The sequence below is a fragment of the Vicia villosa genome, linkage group LG6, assembly GCF_029867415.1.
Source record: "Vicia villosa cultivar HV-30 ecotype Madison, WI linkage group LG6, Vvil1.0, whole genome shotgun sequence".
Classification (NCBI taxonomy): Eukaryota; Viridiplantae; Streptophyta; class Magnoliopsida; order Fabales; family Fabaceae; genus Vicia; species Vicia villosa.
Window position 1 is genome coordinate 76,982,676 of NC_081185.1, and position 24,287 is coordinate 77,006,962.

At 35.5% G+C, this 24,287-nt stretch overlaps 1 protein-coding gene across 1 annotated transcript; it reads right to left on the reverse strand.

Annotated features, from left to right (window-relative positions):
- Positions 1 to 16,467: 16,467 nt before the first annotated feature.
- Positions 16,468 to 21,884, reverse strand: LOC131613913 (G-type lectin S-receptor-like serine/threonine-protein kinase At1g11330). The gene is made up of 8 exons (XM_058885550.1): positions 21,743 to 21,884; positions 18,594 to 19,832; positions 18,407 to 18,511; positions 18,117 to 18,322; positions 17,828 to 18,041; positions 17,384 to 17,621; positions 16,861 to 17,011; positions 16,468 to 16,776 (listed from the first exon to the last, which is right to left on the reverse strand). Exons 1-8 carry the CDS (start codon positions 21,882 to 21,884, stop codon positions 16,468 to 16,470), a joined length of 2,604 nt encoding a protein of 867 aa, XP_058741533.1.
- Between the last annotated feature and the right edge of the window lie 2,403 nt (positions 21,885 to 24,287).

Genomic DNA, 24,287 nt, shown 5'->3' on the forward strand with positions numbered 1-24,287 from the left:
GGGTCTTCTCACCAAATTGAGGCCCAATTGCCAATTTTGGGCCTTAGTCGCCCATTTATTTAGTAAGTCGAAATCCTAGGGTAACAGACTGGAACGCATCTTTTCTTCTTCTTCTAAAATATTTTTCAGCTTGGAAGAGTCTGCGTTCTACCGGAGGTTTGCTTACCTATGCCCCCTGGTGTTGGACTTGGTTGCTACTAGACTCTCCAATCTCTCTTGGCTTGTATTCTCTTTGGGCCTTCTTCATTCTCTGGTGCCGTCTCCATTGGGATCTGGACCTAGGATTTCTACCTTTGTAATTCTCAAGCCTATGCATCTCTCGATTTGAGGTCTGGAATTGCTTCCTATAGGCCATCGCAGTTCTTCCTCCTTGGTCCCAACTTCTCCACTTATTGGTTCTTGCGCCAGCTTGCACCCATCTGTCCCTAGGTGCATCTGCAGGGACTTTGAATGTGACCCTTCGTGCCTTAGGGTGAGGAGTGTCAGGCCTCTTATATGAAGTTCGATTGTCGAACGTATATATATTAGGACGGAGACCTTGGGTTTCTCGATTCATGATAAAATAACTCCTTTCGAGGGAACGCGCTAGGAGTTCATCATACACTGCTCCACACCTGGGACATAACACCACTTCTGTATTTGCTTTGTGGCATCTGACCAAGAAACTCACCAAACTTTCCGCGGTTCTTGGGTATATCTTTAGCAGTAGGTTTCCGCCTTTCCAAGGCTGCTCCAATCTCTCTCTCAGGGTCCTCTCGAAGTTAGCTTGGACTCTTCGATTCAGCATTATACAGCATCTTGGGCACATCAGCATTTTTCCTCCATTCTTCTCGTGGCAATTCCAAAGGTAATCTTTCAAAGTTTCGCCCTTTGGTGAAATATCCACATTTCCTTGTTGCCTTGTCAACCATTCCTCCAGCTCTTCGATTTCAGACAAAGGTCGTCTAGCACTTACCATGTTGACAACTGCTGGAGGAGCTTCAGAAATTTGTATCTGCTGAAGTTTCATCCCGAGGTCTTCAGTGGCCTCACTAGTTTTTTCTTCCAGATTGTCGGTCATTTTTGGGTCAAGGGATCCTTCAACATCAGTATTGAAGACCGCGTCATCATTTAGGCTTTCAGTAGCCTGCTTTCCCTTAGACATCATTTCTGGTTCAGCAAATTCGACTTCAGACACTTCCACCATGTTGATGTCACATGGCTCACACAGGTTGGTATCAGCAATGTTCAGGGGGTTGGTATCGACCTTCATATGAATTTTGGTCTTGTCAGCGAATTTCAAACGACCATCCTTGATAGCATTCTGAATTAGATCCCTGAAAAGAAAACATTGTGAGGTTTTATGGCCTAAAAAACCATGATATTTACAAAAGCCTCGCTTCTTCCGTTGTTCTAACGGAGGAATTTTAGAGTTAGGAGGCACTATCATTTGGCCATCTTTTACTAGTAAATCGAATATTTCGTCACATTTGGTGACATCGAATGTATAGGTTTTCTTAGGAAATCTATCGCTTTTATCATTTTCTACTGGATTTTTCCCGTTGGCAGGGGTAAGTAATTTGCAAGCATAAGGCGGTGCTTCTTTTAATTCAGCTAGATCTATTTCGACCTCCTCTATGCTATATGAGTCATCGAAGGTTTCGCTATCAGTGTCTTCGACTTCAACATAGGATATTCTTTCTTTCTTGTAACTCTTGTTCACTTTAGCCTTTTCTGCTTTCAGCCGTTCGACCTGCCGAACCCTATCTGCCAATTGGGCCATGTCTCTTAAATATTGGGTATCTAATTTCTTTCTAATCGAATAGTCTAAACCACCAGCGGCTATTTCGACTAATTCGTGCTCTGGGACGACTGTGAAACATCTTGATTTCAACAAACGAAACCTGTTTAGGTAATCATCAATAGGCTCTGTGAATTTCCTTTTAATGCTAGCCAATTCCTTCAAACTTATCTTGGTTTGACCCATGTAAAATTGTTCATGGAACAATCTTTCCAATTGTGTCCATGTATCTATGGAGTTTGGGGGTAAAGTAGTAAACCAAATGAAAGCATTCTTCGTTAATGAACTAGGAAAATACTTGACCCTTAGATCTTCGTTCCCTGCTAACGTCCCTGCCTCTGTTAAATATCTGGCTATGTGTTCCACCGTCGATTCACTAGTATCCCCTGCAAATTTGGTAAACTTGGGTACTTTAATACCTCTTGGCAATTCACTTTGCATGATGTATTCAGGTATGGGAGATGTGTAATTCGGACGTCGAAATCCAGTATTAAAGCCGTTATTAGCCATTATTCTTTCTATCATGGCAGTAAGATTATTTTCTGTTGCCACATCATTTCTCCTGACTCTGTGGACAACTTCGTCAGGATGTTCGTCTCTCCCTACCATAACTAGTCTGGGCTGTTGTCGAGGAATAGCTTGTTGGCCAGTCTCAGTCGTTTCGATTTGAGTTCCCAATTTGACCGCTGGATTCTGTGCGACTGGATTTGGCCTTGGTGGGGGTACTATGTTTCGTATTTGTTCGACAATTGGATCCTCTTCTTGGTAGGTTGACTGGTTATTCCTTCGTCTATTTTGTGGGACTCCTAAAAAATCCGCCATTCGTCCCAATTGCGATGATAACCTTTGGTATGTTTCTGCACTATCCTGGCTAGACCTAGTAATGCTTGCTGCTATTGGGTTAAAGATTGTTCCTAACTCTCTAGCAAGGAGTCCTACCATATCCTGGTTACTTGCATCCATTTCTTGTCGAAATGCTGCTTGAGTACTAGTGGTCATAGGGGGAATCTGAGCCGACAAACCAATATTGTGTGCACTTCGACCTACTGTGTAACATCCTGATTTTATTAATATTTTTATTAATTATATTAGTAATTATACTACTTGGTATTTTTAATAGTTATTTATTTATTTAGTTATTATGTGATATAGTAATTATTTGAAATATTTAATTGTATGTGTGTTTGTGTTATTTGGGTTGATTAAGTTGTATGAGAGATATAGTCAATTGGGCCTTAGTAGTAGAAACGTAATAGATGGATTATGGGTTAAGCCCATTAAGAGAAAAGAGATAGTAAGAGTAAAAAATTAGGGTTTTAGAGTTGGAGTCTCATAACTTATTTTTGGGGAGAAAGGAAAAATAGAAAAGAGAAGAGAAAGAAGGGAGTAGCACTTGAGAGAAGAAGAAAATTATGGAGGAAGCCTTAATTTTCGCAACAAGTTTCAGCATAGAGTCACCTTGGCAAATCGGGCATATCTCTGAATCCAACCGTTGGATCGTTGCGGTACTTGGACACAACGTTCCTGACTCATAGAGGTAAGTTCTGACCGGAGCGATTTTGATTTTGAGGGTTTTAAGTTCGTCTGATAAGCTGATTCCCGAACTGGTTTTTAGGCGTGTCTCCAATTGATGTTAGAAAGAATTTCTTTTGGAGAAAAGCTTAGAGCTATGGTGAAAGAGTCCATATTTACCAAGGTAAGGGTGTGGTTCGAATTATATAACCAGGAATATGATGATTGTATGTGGGATTAGGGTGTATTTAGTTTTCCGGAATTAAATGAAAATTGTAGAGGTAGTTCGTATATGCTAGTAGGTGATTGTGATCGGCTTGTTTTGTGAATTATGATGAGTACGTTGTGTTGTTATTTCTGTGTGATTTCTGAGCGACGTGTATATTGTTGTTGTTTTAAGCGAAGTTGCAGGATGTTTCAGTGACGATGTATACCTCTATTTATTGGTATAGCGACGATATAGGCTTATGCCTTTGTGACGATGATGTTGTTTATTGTGTGTGTTTGTTGCATTCATATACATATGCATTTTTGGTGACGGCCTGGATTGGCAAATTAGCGATGAAGGCTTATGCCTTGATGCCTCTGTTAACTGGCAATTGGCGATGGGGGCTGAAGCCCTGGGTACCACATGCATGTGCAGTTGTAGAGTCTCATTATTTGTGGCATGAGTGTGATTTAATTGTGACGTAATGTGACTTGAGTTGTTGTTGAATATGACGATGTGAAGTGAATTTTGATAATGTGAAGTTGTAATTATAAGTTGTTATGCTAATGACTTGTTGTGACAGGTACCGTCTGGAAGATGAAAAATAGTTGTTATAACTATTATTATGTTGTTGTTGATTTTGTTATTATATCTGTACAATTTTAAATTGTTGTTATAGCTGTCGTCTGAAAGTTGTAAAGTGATAATTTTGTATGATTTAATTCTAACATATTAATTATCATACTTTTGTTTATAATTTTTCGATATCTCACCCCTTCTGAATGATGTTTCCCTACCATGGGAAATTGACAGGTACTCAAGATAGCGATGGAAATTTGAAGTGATTTTATGAAGTCTTTAATTGCTGTTATTCGAGTTGGTGTCTTGCTCTGATACGTAGCACTCGGGGGGATAAAGCGATTGTTTTATTTATTATTTTGTTTGCTGAATTTTTAAGTGAGTTATGTTTTAAATTGTAACTTAAAGTTACCGTGCAATGATGCTACGACTTGATTTGAATATTTATGAAGTTTGATGATTCCGCTGCGAGTTAATTATTTAATTTGAAACAAAGTGATTTTTGAATAATGATTTAATTGTCCGTTTTAAGTTACGTGCTATGTATCTATATGAAGGCAAATAAGCCATAATTGTTTTTGAATGACGAATATGTGATACCTCAAATGAATGTTGTTTGGAATTTATACTCTGATTTTTATTATAATTACCGGGTAGATTTGGGGTGTTACATTAGTGGTATCAGAGCAGGTCGGTCTGTCCGACCAGAGTTGTCTTATTGTTGTTTATCCCTTAGTACGTGATAAGTGTGTACAACACTGTCGGTACTTGCTGTTTTTGATTGCTTGTTGCAGGAGTTTGTTTGGAACTAAGTTAGGGAGAAGCTGTACTCCTCGGTTATGATTCGGTTGTAAGTTGTTGGTGCTTCGGTAGCGAAGGACACCTGAATATGGAAACAAGAATTGCGTATGCGTTTGGTGTTGAATAAGTTGCTAGGGATGATGAAGTGAGATTGTATAGCCAGATGTAAGCAAGTGGTAGCTATTGCTACGTTGTAAGATGTTTCAAGATATTGCTAAAATGGTTGGCAAGTTAGTAAGGATTATGTTGCAATCATATTAGAAGATTGATGGTATAAGTACTAGATTTAAACCCTGACCGGGTTGTCATTTGATCGAAGGATTGGATGTGAAGGATGTGTTAAGTATGGTGATGTCGTATAGATTTTCGAGGACGAAAATATTCTAAGTGGGGGAGAGTTGTAACATCCCGATTTTATTAATATTTTTATTAATTATATTAGTAATTATACTACTTGGTATTTTTAATAGTTATTTATTTATTTAGTTATTATGTGATATAGTAATTATTTGAAATATTTAATTGTATGTGTGTTTGTGTTATTTGGGTTGATTAAGTTGTATGAGAGATATAGTCAATTGGGCCTTAGTAGTAGAAACGTAATAGATGGATTATGGGTTAAGCCCATTAAGAGAAAAGAGATAGTAAGAGTAAAAAATTAGGGTTTTAGAGTTGGAGTCTCATAACTTATTTTTGGGGAGAAAGGAAAAATAGAAAAGAGAAGAGAAAGAAGGGAGTAGCACTTGAGAGAAGAAGAAAATTATGGAGGAAGCCTTAATTTTCGCAACAAGTTTCAGCATAGAGTCACCTTGGCAAATCGGGCATATCTCTGAATCCAACCGTTGGATCGTTGCGGTACTTGGACACAACGTTCCTGACTCATAGAGGTAAGTTCTGACCGGAGCGATTTTGATTTTGAGGGTTTTAAGTTCGTCTGATAAGCTGATTCCCGAACTGGTTTTTAGGCGTGTCTCCAATTGATGTTAGAAAGAATTTCTTTTGGAGAAAAGCTTAGAGCTATGGTGAAAGAGTCCATATTTACCAAGGTAAGGGTGTGGTTCGAATTATATAACCAGGAATATGATGATTGTATGTGGGATTAGGGTGTATTTAGTTTTCCGGAATTAAATGAAAATTGTAGAGGTAGTTCGTATATGCTAGTAGGTGATTGTGATCGGCTTGTTTTGTGAATTATGATGAGTACGTTGTGTTGTTATTTCTGTGTGATTTCTGAGCGACGTGTATATTGTTGTTGTTTTAAGCGAAGTTGCAGGATGTTTCAGTGACGATGTATACCTCTATTTATTGGTATAGCGACGATATAGGCTTATGCCTTTGTGACGATGATGTTGTTTATTGTGTGTGTTTGTTGCATTCATATACATATGCATTTTTGGTGACGGCCTGGATTGGCAAATTAGCGATGAAGGCTTATGCCTTGATGCCTCTGTTAACTGGCAATTGGCGATGGGGGCTGAAGCCCTGGGTACCACATGCATGTGCAGTTGTAGAGTCTCATTATTTGTGGCATGAGTGTGATTTAATTGTGACGTAATGTGACTTGAGTTGTTGTTGAATATGACGATGTGAAGTGAATTTTGATAATGTGAAGTTGTAATTATAAGTTGTTATGCTAATGACTTGTTGTGACAGGTACCGTCTGGAAGATGAAAAATAGTTGTTATAACTATTATTATGTTGTTGTTGATTTTGTTATTATATCTGTACAATTTTAAATTGTTGTTATAGCTGTCGTCTGAAAGTTGTAAAGTGATAATTTTGTATGATTTAATTCTAACATATTAATTATCATACTTTTGTTTATAATTTTTCGATATCTCACCCCTTCTGAATGATGTTTCCCTACCATGGGAAATTGACAGGTACTCAAGATAGCGATGGAAATTTGAAGTGATTTTATGAAGTCTTTAATTGCTGTTATTCGAGTTGGTGTCTTGCTCTGATACGTAGCACTCGGGGGGATAAAGCGATTGTTTTATTTATTATTTTGTTTGCTGAATTTTTAAGTGAGTTATGTTTTAAATTGTAACTTAAAGTTACCGTGCAATGATGCTACGACTTGATTTGAATATTTATGAAGTTTGATGATTCCGCTGCGAGTTAATTATTTAATTTGAAACAAAGTGATTTTTGAATAATGATTTAATTGTCCGTTTTAAGTTACGTGCTATGTATCTATATGAAGGCAAATAAGCCATAATTGTTTTTGAATGACGAATATGTGATACCTCAAATGAATGTTGTTTGGAATTTATACTCTGATTTTTATTATAATTACCGGGTAGATTTGGGGTGTTACATTAGTGGTATCAGAGCAGGTCGGTCTGTCCGACCAGAGTTGTCTTATTGTTGTTTATCCCTTAGTACGTGATAAGTGTGTACAACACTGTCGGTACTTGCTGTTTTTGATTGCTTGTTGCAGGAGTTTGTTTGGAACTAAGTTAGGGAGAAGCTGTACTCCTCGGTTATGATTCGGTTGTAAGTTGTTGGTGCTTCGGTAGCGAAGGACACCTGAATATGGAAACAAGAATTGCGTATGCGTTTGGTGTTGAATAAGTTGCTAGGGATGATGAAGTGAGATTGTATAGCCAGATGTAAGCAAGTGGTAGCTATTGCTACGTTGTAAGATGTTTCAAGATATTGCTAAAATGGTTGGCAAGTTAGTAAGGATTATGTTGCAATCATATTAGAAGATTGATGGTATAAGTACTAGATTTAAACCCTGACCGGGTTGTCATTTGATCGAAGGATTGGATGTGAAGGATGTGTTAAGTATGGTGATGTCGTATAGATTTTCGAGGACGAAAATATTCTAAGTGGGGGAGAGTTGTAACATCCCGATTTTATTAATATTTTTATTAATTATATTAGTAATTATACTACTTGGTATTTTTAATAGTTATTTATTTATTTAGTTATTATGTGATATAGTAATTATTTGAAATATTTAATTGTATGTGTGTTTGTGTTATTTGGGTTGATTAAGTTGTATGAGAGATATAGTCAATTGGGCCTTAGTAGTAGAAACGTAATAGATGGATTATGGGTTAAGCCCATTAAGAGAAAAGAGATAGTAAGAGTAAAAAATTAGGGTTTTAGAGTTGGAGTCTCATAACTTATTTTTGGGGAGAAAGGAAAAATAGAAAAGAGAAGAGAAAGAAGGGAGTAGCACTTGAGAGAAGAAGAAAATTATGGAGGAAGCCTTAATTTTCGCAACAAGTTTCAGCATAGAGTCACCTTGGCAAATCGGGCATATCTCTGAATCCAACCGTTGGATCGTTGCGGTACTTGGACACAACGTTCCTGACTCATAGAGGTAAGTTCTGACCGGAGCGATTTTGATTTTGAGGGTTTTAAGTTCGTCTGATAAGCTGATTCCCGAACTGGTTTTTAGGCGTGTCTCCAATTGATGTTAGAAAGAATTTCTTTTGGAGAAAAGCTTAGAGCTATGGTGAAAGAGTCCATATTTACCAAGGTAAGGGTGTGGTTCGAATTATATAACCAGGAATATGATGATTGTATGTGGGATTAGGGTGTATTTAGTTTTCCGGAATTAAATGAAAATTGTAGAGGTAGTTCGTATATGCTAGTAGGTGATTGTGATCGGCTTGTTTTGTGAATTATGATGAGTACGTTGTGTTGTTATTTCTGTGTGATTTCTGAGCGACGTGTATATTGTTGTTGTTTTAAGCGAAGTTGCAGGATGTTTCAGTGACAATGTATACCTCTATTTATTGGTATAGCGACGATATAGGTTTATGCCTTTGTGACGATGATGTTGTTTATTGTGTGTGTTTGTTGCATTCATATACATATGCATTTTTGGTGACGGCCTGGATTGGCAAATTAGCGATGAAGGCTTATGCCTTGATGCCTCTATTAACTGGCAATTGGCGATGGGGGCTGAAGCCCTGGGTACCACATGCATGTGCAGTTGTAGAGTCTCATTATTTGTGGCATGAGTGTGATTTAATTGTGACGTAATGTGACTTGAGTTGTTGTTGAATATGACGATGTGAAGTGAATTTTGATAATGTGAAGTTGTAATTATAAGTTGTTATGCTAATGACTTGTTGTGACAGGTACCGTCTGGAAGATGAAAAATAGTTGTTATAACTATTATTATGTTGTTGTTGATTTTGTTATTATATCTGTACAATTTTAAATTGTTGTTATAGCTGTCGTCTGAAAGTTGTAAAGTGATAATTTTGTATGATTTAATTCTAACATATTAATTATCATACTTTTGTTTATAATTTTTCGATATCTCACCCCTTCTGAATGATGTTTCCCTACCATGGGAAATTGACAGGTACTCAAGATAGCGATGGAAATTTGAAGTGATTTTATGAAGTCTTTAATTGCTGTTATTCGAGTTGGTGTCTTGCTCTGATACGTAGCACTCGGGGGGATAAAGCGATTGTTTTATTTATTATTTTGTTTGCTGAATTTTTAAGTGAGTTATGTTTTAAATTGTAACTTAAAGTTACCGTGCAATGATGCTACGACTTGATTTGAATATTTATGAAGTTTGATGATTCCGCTGCGAGTTAATTATTTAATTTGAAACAAAGTGATTTTTGAATAATGATTTAATTGTCCGTTTTAAGTTACGTGCTATGTATCTATATGAAGGCAAATAAGCCATAATTGTTTTTGAATGACGAATATGTGATACCTCAAATGAATGTTGTTTGGAATTTATACTCTGATTTTTATTATAATTACCGGGTAGATTTGGGGTGTTACATACTGAACCCATGTTTGGTGAAAACGCCGTTGGGTTGGCTGCAGTGTATGTAGGCCCTATTACTCGTAGTCCTGCCATGTATGAATATGGCATCCCGTATGGCATATTTTGTCTCCAACCATCTGCAGCGAATGATGGTCCTGGGGTAGATAAATAATTTGCAGCGTTCGTCGATACGGGTGGTATCTCGCTTGTGCTTGCAAACGGAGGAGCGGTGGTCAATACTGAAATTGGGATAGTCCCAGTTGATGTGGAAGTATTTTCAATCATGGCTTGCAAACTACCCGCTGGTTCAGATCTTGTCGAAACCAGTATGGGCTGCGCTCCTTGAGTGGAAGTCGAAACATTCGTCGCATTTGGCGCTACTGTTCCTGATCCTTGTGGGGGATCTTCTTCGCCCCCTGCACTGGCCGCTACGACCATTTTCTTGTTGTACCTTCGTTTAGGAACTGGATTTGCACTGTTGGTTAATTTACCGTTCCTAAGGTTCATACAAGGTCTTGACAATTTCTAGACAAAACAAAACAATCAATTAATAACACTTAGTTTGACACTGTCCCACTGGGCGTGCCAATTTGTTTACGGTGATTTCCGGTAAACAACCACTAGTCCTCAAAACTATAATAAATATGATTTGGTTACTCGCAGGATCGACTAGATTGATCCTAGGACATGGTCAAACGAAAGGTTTATTGATGTGATTTGGTTCATACCTGTTTGTGTTGATTTCGAGAAATTTATGTTCAAATGACTAATCATTCGAGATAACGCTGGTCATATGAGTTAGTGTAACTTCGAAGCATAAATCGTAATAAGAAAACATGTAAATTGCGAGAATGTAAATTGCAGGAAAATTAACATGCAAGAATGTAAGTTGCAAGAATATAAATTGCAGGAAAGTAATGTGCATGAAATTAAATGACTTCGAAAGTAAAAGTTTAAACAAGGAAAGTAAAGAAAGTAAAAGATATTTGATAAAATTAAATACACATGTATTCAAATTGGTGGTGTCATACGTACATTTCTCAGCGAACTCTTTCTCTTAACACTTGATACTTGAGCGATATGTGAGTGATTTGTACAAAATGAACACACGAAATCCTATCATTAAGACTCCTATTTATACTAAATTTGACCCTAACGGTCATACAATAATCTAATGCCACGTTATCCACGAGAACTCTGGGGATGCCATCTGTCTATGTGCAGTTACATAAACCGTTTCGCAATTCAAACCTTCCCGCTCAAGTCCTTTTCGACATGTGGCCATATAGTTATATTCGAAAATGTTACGGAAATACATTAAGCTTCAGTACTTTATGTAATTTTCCGCGAAATGTCTAAGTCTTGGCAAAGATATCTTCCGTGTCAGCTTCGATACTTCTCTCCTTCGTTTCAACTTAGACATTTTCTTGAAGCATGGCCATCAGTAGCCATTTTTTAAATCTTCGAAGATGGTCGTCAGTAACCATCATTCTTCGAACTTAAAACCTTCGAAGATCAACTTCTTAAACGAAATCTCCAGCTAACACTATCACCCAACCACCTCTTGAAGACCGCATGTGCGGATTCAACTCGGTTAGTCGTGGTGCAACCAAGATGTCTAACCCGATTTGTCCAAGCGCACACGACTTTTTCTCTAACCTTGTCAAGAATGGTGGATTCGACGTAATGACAAAAAGTCTTAATGGAACCACACAAAGACCTAAAGTGTACCAATTTCTCGGTATAATCCTCTTCGGAGTATGCATCCAAAATTCCCCTCCATGCCGCCATTATCCTATCAACCACAACACCGGCTTTGACAACTTTACCATTTTCATCCGGCCTATCTTTTGTCCCAACCGCGGGTTTCAACTTGCTTCTCACGTTGCAAGTTATGTGATACCGGCAAAGTAAAGCGGTAGATGTCAGGAAGACGGTATCGACCGCATTCATCAAAGCATTGTCTCGATCGGTGACAATGACGTTTGGCATAACCTCTTGATCAACTAACAAAGACTTGCAAATTCCCAAGGCCCACGTAAAGTTGTCTTCTTTTTCACACTCCAAAAAAGCAAACCCCATCGAATAAGTCTTGTCCGTCGAGGTCACACCGACGATCTCTAGAAGAGGAAGTCTATACTTGTTTGTCTTGTACGTCGAATCCATGACTAGAACGGTTGGAAATGTGTTGAACAATTTGATACTTTCGGGATGAGTCCAAAAAATATCACGCACCGTAACTTTGTCCTCGGAGGTTCGGAAGCTTGAAACATAATTGTTATCGCCTAGAAGTTTCAAAAGTTATTGCATTTCCGACCGAGGGCCCGTATTTAAAACCTTGAGATTGTGTCGTTCATTGTAAACTTTCTTGATATTTGAAACGCTATCCGGTTTCTTACGCTTCAAATCGGCAAGTATGTTGCGAGGCGCCACTTTGACTATCGTTAGGTCCGATATCACTTTCCTCTCTTCGCGGGACAAACGACACGCCATTGGATGCCCGTGTAACTTGACATCCAAGGCATGATTATGAATTCCACAAATTACGGTTAACCGCCACATATCATCAACCCTCCGAGTGGCACGCAACTTAAACGGACAACCGCACTTTCTCGATCCCGTGTCCTCGTGTTTTAGCACACAGTTTGATTGTACATAACTACCACCCCGTTCGCAATTCAAAACAACAAAAGCTTTCCGCCTACTATTTCCGTTGTCCGACCTTAAAATAACAATTCCAAATCCAAGTTTGTTAGCTTCCTTCCGAACCCAATCAATCAATTGTTCGCGACTACCGAAGCTCCGATCATTTGTAAATTCTTGCCGAACATCAACCGCATTGATCATAGGATTAACGTCGATAACCGGATCGTTATTAACGCTAACGATTACGGGAACTACTGCGTCATCGGCTTGCACAATGTTGTCCGGATGCACTATACCTAACAAATGAATAAATTAGCAAAATTGGCCAAAACTGTTTTTTTAACTGCCAGGGCATATTTCGGAAGTTCATTTCCGAAATTTATTAGGTGATATATTTCGGAAATGAACTTCCGAACCATATCAGTTTTCAGCATAAATTTGTTGAATCAATGTAGTGAAATAGGGGATGAAATGAGAGATGTTTACCTGAAATTGTAGCTTTCTATGCTCCCTTTAACGTGATCAACGGTTTGAAACTTGATTTTAGGGCGAAAAATTGATGGAGATTGATTGGGTTTTAGAGAGGGTTTTGAGAAGTTTTGGAGAAAAATGATGAAATAGTGAAGGAGGGAAATTTGTATATGCAGCAACAGTTTCGGAAATGAACTTCCGAAAATATTCACGGATTTTGAATTTTTTTGACTTCGGAAATGCATCTCCGAAAACATCAAAAATTTGGTGTTTTCGGAGATGCATTTCCGAAGTAAAAAAAAAATCAAAAAAAAATAACTTCGGAGATTCATCTCCGAAGCAGGGGCAGTTTTGGGTTTTCGCTGGGGGTGACCCCCATAGGGAGGTGGGTAAAGAAATTTTCTTAAATTATTTGGCATAGGTTTGTTGACCAGTACTTTTTTTAATTACTTTTTTCAGCTTATAAAATTCATTGATACATTAAGATTATATATAAATACTTTTTTCAGCTTATAAAATTCACTGATAGATTGCTATTTATATATAACTAGCAGGCAAACGGGCAACAAGTTGAATCGGTATTCTTTTTTAGAATGGAAAAACCAATCTCTTTAAAACTACATTCATCATCTTAGACGACATAATATTGTTATGCATGACCCTTTCCACTCTTTGTAAAAGAACCACTCTTTCTGGTACTAGAAACTCAAAAGTGTTAAAGACAAATGGTATGAAAGCATGTTGATTGTTGGAACACGTTTTCTCATGCTTGACCACTTTACTTGAAGCGGCCTTGAGAGTTGTCTGTCTCACAATAAAACCTCTAATCCTCAGTCCCACCAGTGGGAAAACCCAATCAAGTATACACGTGCATGCTACCCTCATATCCATTCATACACCAGAATATCTGATGGTCCAAGAGTCGATCTCTCCTCTTGTGCGTCAGTAAAAAAATTTGTAGACGTCTCTTTCTTCAAAGATACTTCTGTACGACTAAATATAATGAAAATATTTTATTAAAAGAATTATGAAGAAAAGACATAAATAACAACTTAACTAAATACAAATAGTAGGGATAAATAATAACAACTTATCCCCTCGAAGATCGCTCTCATCTAACTCGTCATTGTCCCCACCCATCTCATGATCTTCCTCAGTATGATCATCCTCGATCTGCTGGAAGGATGAGGGCACATGTGTGGGATGTGGGGTGCAAGCAGTTTGTGTGGGCGGTGGAAAAATAGATCTTCCGGTCTGTTGGAAGCATGAGGGCACATGTGTGAGATGTGGGATACGAGCAGTCTATGTGGGCAGTGGAAAATTAGATCCTCTAGTATGCTGGAAGGATGAGGGCATCTGTGTCTGCTGGATGGATGACGGCATGTGACTGTTGGAAGGACGAGGGCATCAGTGTCTACTGGAAGGATGAGGGCATCTGTGTCTACTAGAATGGAAAACCAGGTGACCTAACAAAAGATGGTCCCCCAGCTGGGCTAATGAAAGACATACTCCTAGATGGGAACATAGGAATAGAGGAGAGTAATGGCATAAAAGGTTGAGTACTAGCCATGGATATAGGATCAACCTGACTCTGCGAGGGAGGACACATGGCCAAATGAGGTGACGGACGTACTACTATCCTCGGGCGTTGAAACTTCTTCTTTCCACTGTCACTAACACCCTTACCCTTATCAGGTCAGGGTAGAATTATACCTATTTATAGAGAATACAAAGTTAATATATAATATATTTGAAAAACACATTCTCATCAACACATATTCATTAACACATTCAATAGATGGTTCATTAAGTAAAATTACAAAAACACATTCTCAGCAACACATATTCATTAACACATTCAATAGATGTTTCATTAAGTAAAATTACAAAAGAAAATTATCAGCAACACATATTCATTATTCAAAATCTTCAAGCTCGACATCCATATCATTCTCATCATCTGATGTGACATTGTTCTCGAATCCAAAATCTCCACGCTCTTCGTCCATATTATTATCAACCAACAATATAGACAAATCAACTTAATGCCCCTCAACTATTGTATTAGACAAACTTGTAGTTTATTCATCTGCTATCACATCATTAATTTGTTAAACTTCATCAACTTGGTAAGCAAGATCTTTCACTAGATCACCAGTTTCAATATGACCCAATGGGTTTATTTTTATTAAAACACAACACCCTCGTTTACGTGGCACAAATGAGGGATAAGGAACATGATAAACTTTCTTAACAATATGTGACATTATGAAAGGTTCGTACTCTTTGTACCTCCGGTCCATTTGAATCTCAACAGTATCATATGTCTTATCTATTTTGGTGCCTCTAGTTGGATCATACCATTCACAATAAAATAAGACAATTTTATTTTTTGAGTCCAGTATTTGTATACTAACTCATATATATGTTTAGCGAAACCATAGAAGTCATCTTCTCCATCATCTGAACTCTTTTCATAAATACACCATTGTTTATGGTCTATATCCTTTCAGTTCATGTATGAGTCTGAAATTTATATCCGTTCACGAAGTATGTGTGCCATATATATATATATATATATATATATATATATATATATATATATATATATATATATATATATATATATATATATATATATATATATATATATATATATATATATATATATATATATATATATATATATATATATATATATATATATATATATATATAATTTCATTTTAAATTAATCAAAAACAAAACATAATATTTAAACAAAAATCCCAATTATTCTATTAAATTTATTAAAAAAAGAAGAAAAAATACCTCTTCTTCAATCTCCTTCAACCTTCTTCTCCTTCAACTCTTTTTTTCTTCAGTCTTCTTCTCTTCAAAACCTTAAAAAAAATTAAATCCTAAATTAAAAAACAAAAATATTAATTGATGCAATTATAAAAATGAAATTATAAAAATTTATTGATGTAATTTACCTTTGATAAAAGATTGGAAGAAATTTATGAAAAAAAATTGAGATTTGAATGTATGAGATATGGTTGATATGAGATTGTAAGAGAAGATGAGAAGAGGGAAAGAAGTCTGGGAACAAATAGCTTATGGGAGAAAGTGAAACGCGTTATCTATATAAGCCAATCAGCGACGTGAATATTATGTCGCAACCTTGTCACGTGATATTCACGTCACAACCATGCCAATGGTCATAATTAATATCTCAAGTCAGACCATTTCCCTCTTAAATTTTTGCGACGTGATTCCCACATCACAACTAAAATTTTGAAAATATTCAATTTCCCCATGTAAACGTCGCTGCCTTTTTAATGTTTAATGGTTGCGGCGTTATTCCCACATTGCAAATATTTTTTATGAAAATTTACGTTATACATATTATTTTAATATTAAAAATACGTGATTCCGCCCTAATCAAGTGTATTGATAGCCCGTGCCATCTCCTGGACAACTTCGACTCCCACGATATAGTGTAGTGGCATTGATGTGAGTATTGGACAAATATTCCACATTCTCAGTATTTTTTTTCATTTTCTACATTCTGTTAGAAGATTCCAATTGCAGTGAGAATGATTTTAAATGTATATAAAGAAAACATGAATAAAGTAATTATGTTATATGCCTATTGCAAATATACAAAGTTCTAGACTTGACCAAAAAAATATGAATATACAAATTGAGTCTTTTACACAAAGCTTCAATGTTCTATCTTCCATGAAGATCTGTAATACTCACAGCATTATTGGAGTAGACTTCATTTCTTTCCTCAGAACACACTGTATTCATCATATTCTGCATCAGTAGGAATGCAGGTTGTCTTGCAGGAGGAAGTTCCATTATTTCACTGTTAAGCATAGAAATCACTGTCGCCATGGTAGGCCTATATACAGCTGACTCTTGTACACATAAAAGTCCTATATGTATGCACCTCAAAATATCCTTATGATTACTATCATCATATATTTCTTGTTCCATTAAACATAAAATTTTCCCTTCCCTCCATTGAGTCCATGCCTAAAATCAAAAGCAAATGTCCAATTGAAGTTAGTTTTAATATGATTTCAATATTAAGAAGTATATCTATTAGTAGATACTTACAAATCCTAAGAGAGTCAGAGAATTTTCATGTTCATAAAAGCTTGAGTTTCTTCTTCCACAAATAATCTCTATCAGCAAAACTCCAAAGCTGAAGACATCTGATTTATCCGAAAATACTCCTTGCATTGCATATTCTGGAGCCATATAACCGCTGCATTCAAATATAAAAATTGAGTCATGGTTAATGTTGTAATATGAACAGTAGTATTTAAATACTAGTTGGTTGTACAAAGTAAATGCTAGGCTCGAAATAATATAAATGGACTGGAAGCGGTCTTTTGTCGGAGACACAGACACAATTGGTTAAACTTTTTATCAAACATTGTGTACTCATTGTTTGTGTTTTTCGAATCATTATCCTCTTAAAGTGGGATCATTATTCTAACAGACACAATTGGTTAAACTTTGTTATCAAACATTGTGCACTCGTTGTTTGTGTTTTTCGAATCATTATTCTCTTAAAGTGGGATCATTATTCTAACAGTTGATGTATAATGACTGATAAACAAGAAGGAAAACTTACTATGTTCCAACAATCCTTTGTGTGTTGGCATGATCTTCACTCACTCCGAAGATTCTGGCCATACCAAAGTCCGATATTTTTGGATTCATTTCCTCATCTAGTAAGATATTACTTGCCTTCAAATCTCTATGTATGATTTTTAGCCTGGAATCTCTATGTAGATAGAGTAGTCCACGAGCGATTCCTTCAATTATGCTGAATCGTTTCTCCCAATCCAATAGTTTATTTCTCGAAGGATCTATACAAATTAAAACCATAACAACATACTACTTAGAACTTATCTGAAGATGCATCAAAATCTTCTGGCTAGAATCTATTGTTAAAAACTTATGTTAAAAACTTTTAAGAAAACTCACTAGAGGTGAAACTATTGTGAATTCTTTTGTAAAATAAAATTATTCACGATTAATAAAGTAAATTACGAAATGTTTCAAAAGAACTAACCGAAAATATATACATCCAAACTTCCATTTGTCATGAACTCATACATCAACATCTTTTCATTTCTTTCGATACAACATCCTAAAAGTCTTACAAGATTGCGATGTTGAAGCTTAGAAATCACTACTACTTCATTCATGAATTCTTCTAACCCTTGTCCGGATGATCTTGAAAGTCTCTTAACCGCTATTTCTTTACCATCATCTTGCAGTATTCCCTATAATAGAATACATAAAAACTTGTAAGCAACTAATGACTTCAAACAATATGAACTTTTCTCGATTTTACATACCTTGTATACAGGTCCAAAACCTCCTTGTCCAAGTTTATTTGATGAATGAAAGTTGTTCGTAGCAGTTGCAAGCTTTTCAAAATTAAACAGCAATAGCTCTTGTAGCTTAGCTTGTGACAATTCACCAATTACATTTTCACTTGAGTGTTCCTCAGGTTTTTCGATTTTGTTGAAATGAAAAATCGTATGATGCTTGTTTTCTCTCTCTGAATCATTCAAGTATCACAGTTTAGCAGGAGTGGCAAAAATTAAACATGTGTTATTCCATATTCCACAACAATGATACTTACCTGGTTTTGAAGCCTTTATCCAAATGAAATAAGCAACAATCACAATAAGGATAATTCCTATCGAAACTGAAACTGCAATGATGATTGTTCCTTTATGCCCTTTATCTGTAATAAGCGATCGATAAAATGCTAAAACAATAAGGTCTCATGATAAAGGAGAATATACTAACATAACAACTAATATTACCTGATACTTGAAGTTCATCATAGGGTACGCGAATGTATAGATCAGTTCCTCCGGATTGAAATTGTTGTATATCAATTAGATTTCCATTCCAAGACATACAACCGATACCAGCCACGTACGTATATGCAGTACAAGAGCAATTCATCAAACACTGGTTTTTGCATTCATCTTGTTCATTAGATGACAATTCTGCAAAATCGGGTACTTTTACCGTACTCAAGTTCAAAAAACTATCTGTTTTATTACCATGTGAACTGTTGCTTTGATTTTTGGCATTTTCACACTGTAAAAGTTTCTTCCTAACACATCCATTAGTCCAATTTTTTTTATTCCACTCTTGAAGGTTTCTTGCCTCAAACCCTTCCAAACAGCTACAAATTGGTGACCCTTCTGAATTACAAATTCCAAATGGACCGCAGAAACCATAAACATCACAATCTGATCTATGAGTAGTCCATGTATCGTTCCATTTCTCTTCCTCAGTACTCCATGAGTTTTCGTGCAGTTCACCTTGTGGATTCAAGGCATAGATCAAAAGTCCGTAGTCGTCTGCTTCGAAAGACAAATCAACGGTTCCACTCGTACTGTCTCTGTTAAAATGAAAACCGTTAAATTGAAAAAGAGTTCCCATGTCTTGTATCCCTATAAAGATTTGATTATTCCATGGACCGCTTCGCCAGTACGGCCTAGTTCCGTTCCAAATGAAAACTTCTGGAATCTTCGACCGTTTGATTCTGATAGAGAAGCTTCCGGTCGATGGATCAGAAAGGGTTTTCCATGATGTGAAGTTCATGTTACTTGTAAACGTCATGGTTGGTAATAATGCATTTGAAGGTTGTTGAAAACTCTCCCATAATTTATCTCCTGTTGTTGTTACAGACAAAATAAGGCTTCCATAATCTGAAAGTGTGAAACTAGAATTGAGTTTTGATGTAACATTGGTCAAACTTGATGACCAAATAACATGTTTTTGTCCATTCAATACAACAAGATTGCCATCATTGGATATTGTAAGAACTCCAGAAGAATCATTGACCAATGGTTTGTTTCTGTTAGCAACCCATACAACAAAGTCTTGAGTTTTGCACCAAATTCCTACATAGCGACTTGTGGAGTTTTGAGGAGTGAAGAATCCTAAGGTGAAATTTCCATTATTTGAGCTTAGAGTTTCATTGTCTTTCATGAGTTGTTGTGATGATGATGATGATGATATGGTGTTGCTTGTTGCAACAACAAGAACTAAATGTAATGAAGAACAACATAATAATAATAATATGATGAAGTTGAAAACTGAGATCAAATTTTTAAAGTTGCTTAAACTCATTTGTAGGAATGAATAAATTTTGTTAAAATAAAAAAGAGAATTTATGTTCATTATTTTTCTCCTCTTTATATATATATATATATATATATATATATATATATATATATATATATATATATATATATATATATATATATATATATATATATATATATATATATATATATATATATATATATATATCAAATACTTTTCTTGTTTTGAACATTCAATATTCTCGTTTTTGACTAATGCGCACGGCATATTTAGAAAAGCACTAGATATATGACCCGTTGCACTAGGATTGATTTGAATCTTTACCTCAAAGAAAAAAAAAATTTTAATATATATAGTTACATATAATAATAATAATAATAATAATAATAATAATAATAATAATAATAATAATAAACTTTGTGAACAATAATAATAATAATAATAATAATAATAATAATAATAATAATAATAATAATAATAATAATAAACTTTGTGAACACCTTTAGCACGTCACTTTTCTTCCGGAATAGGTATGTCCATAATTTTCGACTAAAATCATCTATGAATATGACAAAATATTTGTTATTCCAATCGAATATACCTGAATAGGACAACACACATCAATGTATATCACTTCAGGGATTGTCTTCGACTTGCTTTCTGCATCTTTATTGAAGTTATTCTTGTGATGATTTTCCTAAACACATTCTTCACACACATTTCATTTGAAAGGTCGGTTTCTAATAAACCTGAAACCATGTGCCTTCTCTTTATATTTCTGATGTATTTAAAGTTGAGATGACCAAGTCTGTAGAGCCATATCCATCATTCCATGCAAGCTGCAGTTTCCAGACACTAGTGCTTTATCACATTAAGTTCAATCTTGAAACTTATGTTCTGAGACATAGGTGCCTTCAAGTTAATCTACCACTTGATTTGAGAGCTCTCATAATCTTTCTCGATTAATTTCCCTATGTTAAGTAAATTACTTTTTGTGCCTGTTATGTACAATACATTGGAAATTACTGATCTTTCCTTCTATTCATGTATGACGAGCATCCTGAGTCCAAGTATCACTGGTCCTTGAATATTTCTTATTCTCTCATTGTGACCATCAACAACATTTCATCTTCGTGTTTTGCAAGTCTTGCATCGATTTCTTGATTTCTTTTGTGTTCAGGATAATCACTAGAAAAATGACCATAATTTTGATAACTGTAACGTTGAATGTAACTCTTATCAGGTTTTCTTCTACCACATCTTCCTCTACCTACACCCCACCTCTTTAGTTGCTCTGGTTTGAGGGTTTTCTCTGGTTAGACCAGTTTCTTTCTTGTTGGTTACCTCCACCAGTAGAATTGTTGTAACCTTTTCTCCCTTTGTTTCCAATCCATTCTCATTTAACTTTGTTTTCTTTTCCTGATTGCGCCTACAGAGCTATATCACTTTTTGCCTTGCTTGCAGATCCATAAGTCTTTTTTTGTTCATGAGATTCAAGCGTCTCTTGAAGCTATTCTTTTGTCACACTTGACAAATCTTTCGATTCTTCTATGGCTACTACCACATGATCTAGTTTTGGAGCTAAAAACCGCAAGATCTTTGCAACAACTGATCTTGATGTCAACACTTATCCACACATCTTGATTTTATTCACCTGTTTCGTAACCCTAGTGATGAAACCAGCTACGCTTTTAATTTCTTTCATGTGAAGCAATTCATACGTTCTTTTGTGAGTTTATAACCTCGCCTCTTTCACCATCTCTCCAGGATGTCCCACGCAGTCTACATCACCAACTTTCTCAAAGTTGTCTGGATGAACGCATTGATGAATCATCCGTAGAATATTTACCAATTGGTGTTACTCCATTTTTCAAAATATTCCAAAGATCTTGATAGAAAAAGAAAACCTTCATATGCTTACACCAATTCTCATAATTCTTATCTTTCAAGATTGGAAGATTTGCTGGAAAATGCTCTTTCGGATTATTCATTGTGTTTGGTTCTCAAAAATTGCAATCAGTGCGCTAGATACCAAACATTGAAATTAACCCCAATCTTGGAGATAATCCGAATCAATCTTGATGAACAAGAATCAATCTTTCTGATTGATCACTCATTTTGTTCTCCACTATTCATTCGGTTGAATCATCCACACCTTAATTGCAAGATGATTCCGCCACACAAAAATATGAGAAGAAAAAAAACTAGATATTAAGTTTTTTAGATAGGGAGAAAGGAAGAAGAATTTGTGTTGATCTGCATAGTAACTCTCTGCTTTTCTTTGTAAGTCTCAATTTCTCATGTATATTACAATGATATGGCACCTCTCTATTTATAGCTGAGTTTCCTGGTTTAAATTTATGTATAACACTTATCATATTAAATTTAATTGTAAAATATTTTTCAAATAAACTATATTTATATATGTGGGGTGGATATTATAATAATCATACTAACATTTAAATCACTATATTTTATAATAATTATCTTTATATTTATATCCACATTATGACTATCACTACAAAAAAAGGAGCTCAGTAGTGACATGAAAATCACGCCACAAACAAAAAAACACTTCACAAATCATTATTTGTGACGTGATCATTTACGTCGCAGGAGGCAAGGTGGCAACTTTTAGTGACGTGATTTTCACTTCACTATTTAGTGAAACGAAAATCACGTCGCAACATTTGGACCAGAGTTTAATGTTTTTTCAGTCAGAGCAGGCGTAGCAGAATTGGGTCAGTAAAAGCATCTTTATTAGTGACGTGATTTACATGTCACTGCCTAGTGGCATGCAAATCATGTCACTAAATTTACCTAGAGGAGATGTAAAAGCGCAATTATATGTGTGAAGTTGCGACGTGATTTACATGTCACTACCTAGTGACATGGAAATCACGTCACTAATATTTTTTTTTCAAAAACCAAATATATATATATATATATATATATATATATATATATATATATATATATATATATATATATATTTAAATTAATAAACTAAATATATTAAAATTTATAAAATTTATAAATTAATTCAATAAACTAAATATACTAAAATTAAGAAACTAAAATTATAAATCTAATATTACTAAATAATGTAATTATAATTTAATTAATAGTTTACACAAATTCAAAATCAAAAGTAACAACAAAATAAAAAATAAATTAAATCAACAATCAGTCCGGGTCGGGAAACTTATCCTCATTTAGATTTTCCTGATCAGTCGGCGCAGAACCCCCCGTATTTTGGTTTCCACCAAAGGATTGCATAAATTGTCGCATTTGTGCCTCCATATCCGATTGTCTTTTCGCCATGACCTCCATTTCCTGTTGATGATCATTCCGCATTACCATCATTTGGGCCTCCATTTGGGCTTTCAGTGCCGCTTCACGTTCCGCCGCCTCACCTCATTTACCGCCAATTGTCTTACGGTTTCTCTCTGTTCATCTGTTAAAGTTACAGGACGTGAACCTCCTTCCCCGTCGAGAACTCTTTGATATAGAGTTCTATCATTAAGTCTCAAGGTGCCTGCCAAATTTCCACCACCAAAAAAACTCCCGTTAGGCCCCTTGCCGCCAATGACTTTACTCCAAAGATAAAAATCCACATCCGGATGAAGCGGCTCTCCTGGTCTTGGAGTATACTGAGGATTAACAGTCATAAAGTGTACAAGCAATGCCTGATAATCATCCTACACATACAAAAAAAAGTTAAATATAATTTAGTTGCCACATGAATTTCACGCCACAAATTTAGTTGCCACATGATTTTCACGCCACAACATCTCACATGCCACATGAAAATTATAACACCCCAATTCTACCTGTCGGAATTAATTAATAAATCAGAATAATAAAACTTCATCAACAGATTAAGGAATCACATATTCATGGTTTCCACTTTGCAATATTTTTTGCATCATCAGGTTAATATTCATTCGGATATACCGATCATATCATCAATCATCACATAAGCATATATATATATATATATATATATATATATATATATATATATATATATATATATATATATATATATATATATATATATGCACACGGCAGAGGATACATTATCATTTATGCCATACATAAGCATTTACATCAGTTCAGAATCGGCACTTTTATCACCAATTTAATTCATATATATCAACAATTTATCGGCACTTCACAATCACCACCAAATACATCACAATTCATCGCTTACAGAAATACCGATAGCTTAAAAAAATAATACCGATAGGTTAACTAAATATAATACCCAACTTAACCAAATAATACGGATAGCTTAACCAAATATAATACGGATAGCTTAACCAAATATAATACCCAACTTAACCAAATAATATCGATAGCTTAACCAAATATAATACCGATAGCTTAAC

Excerpts from the sequence above, each read along its gene's own strand:
- LOC131613913 (XM_058885550.1), bottom strand. The coding sequence starts at position 21,884 with ATGAATAATCCGAAAGAGCATTTTCCAGCAAATCTTCCAATCTTGAAA. Across the intron at positions 18,512-18,593 it reads TGATGAACTTCAAGTATCAG|ATAAAGGGCATAAAGGAACA; the intron begins GTAATATTAGTT and ends CGCTTATTACAG. Across the intron at positions 18,323-18,406 it reads GATAAAGGCTTCAAAACCAG|AGAGAGAAAACAAGCATCAT; the intron begins GTAAGTATCATT and ends TGAATGATTCAG.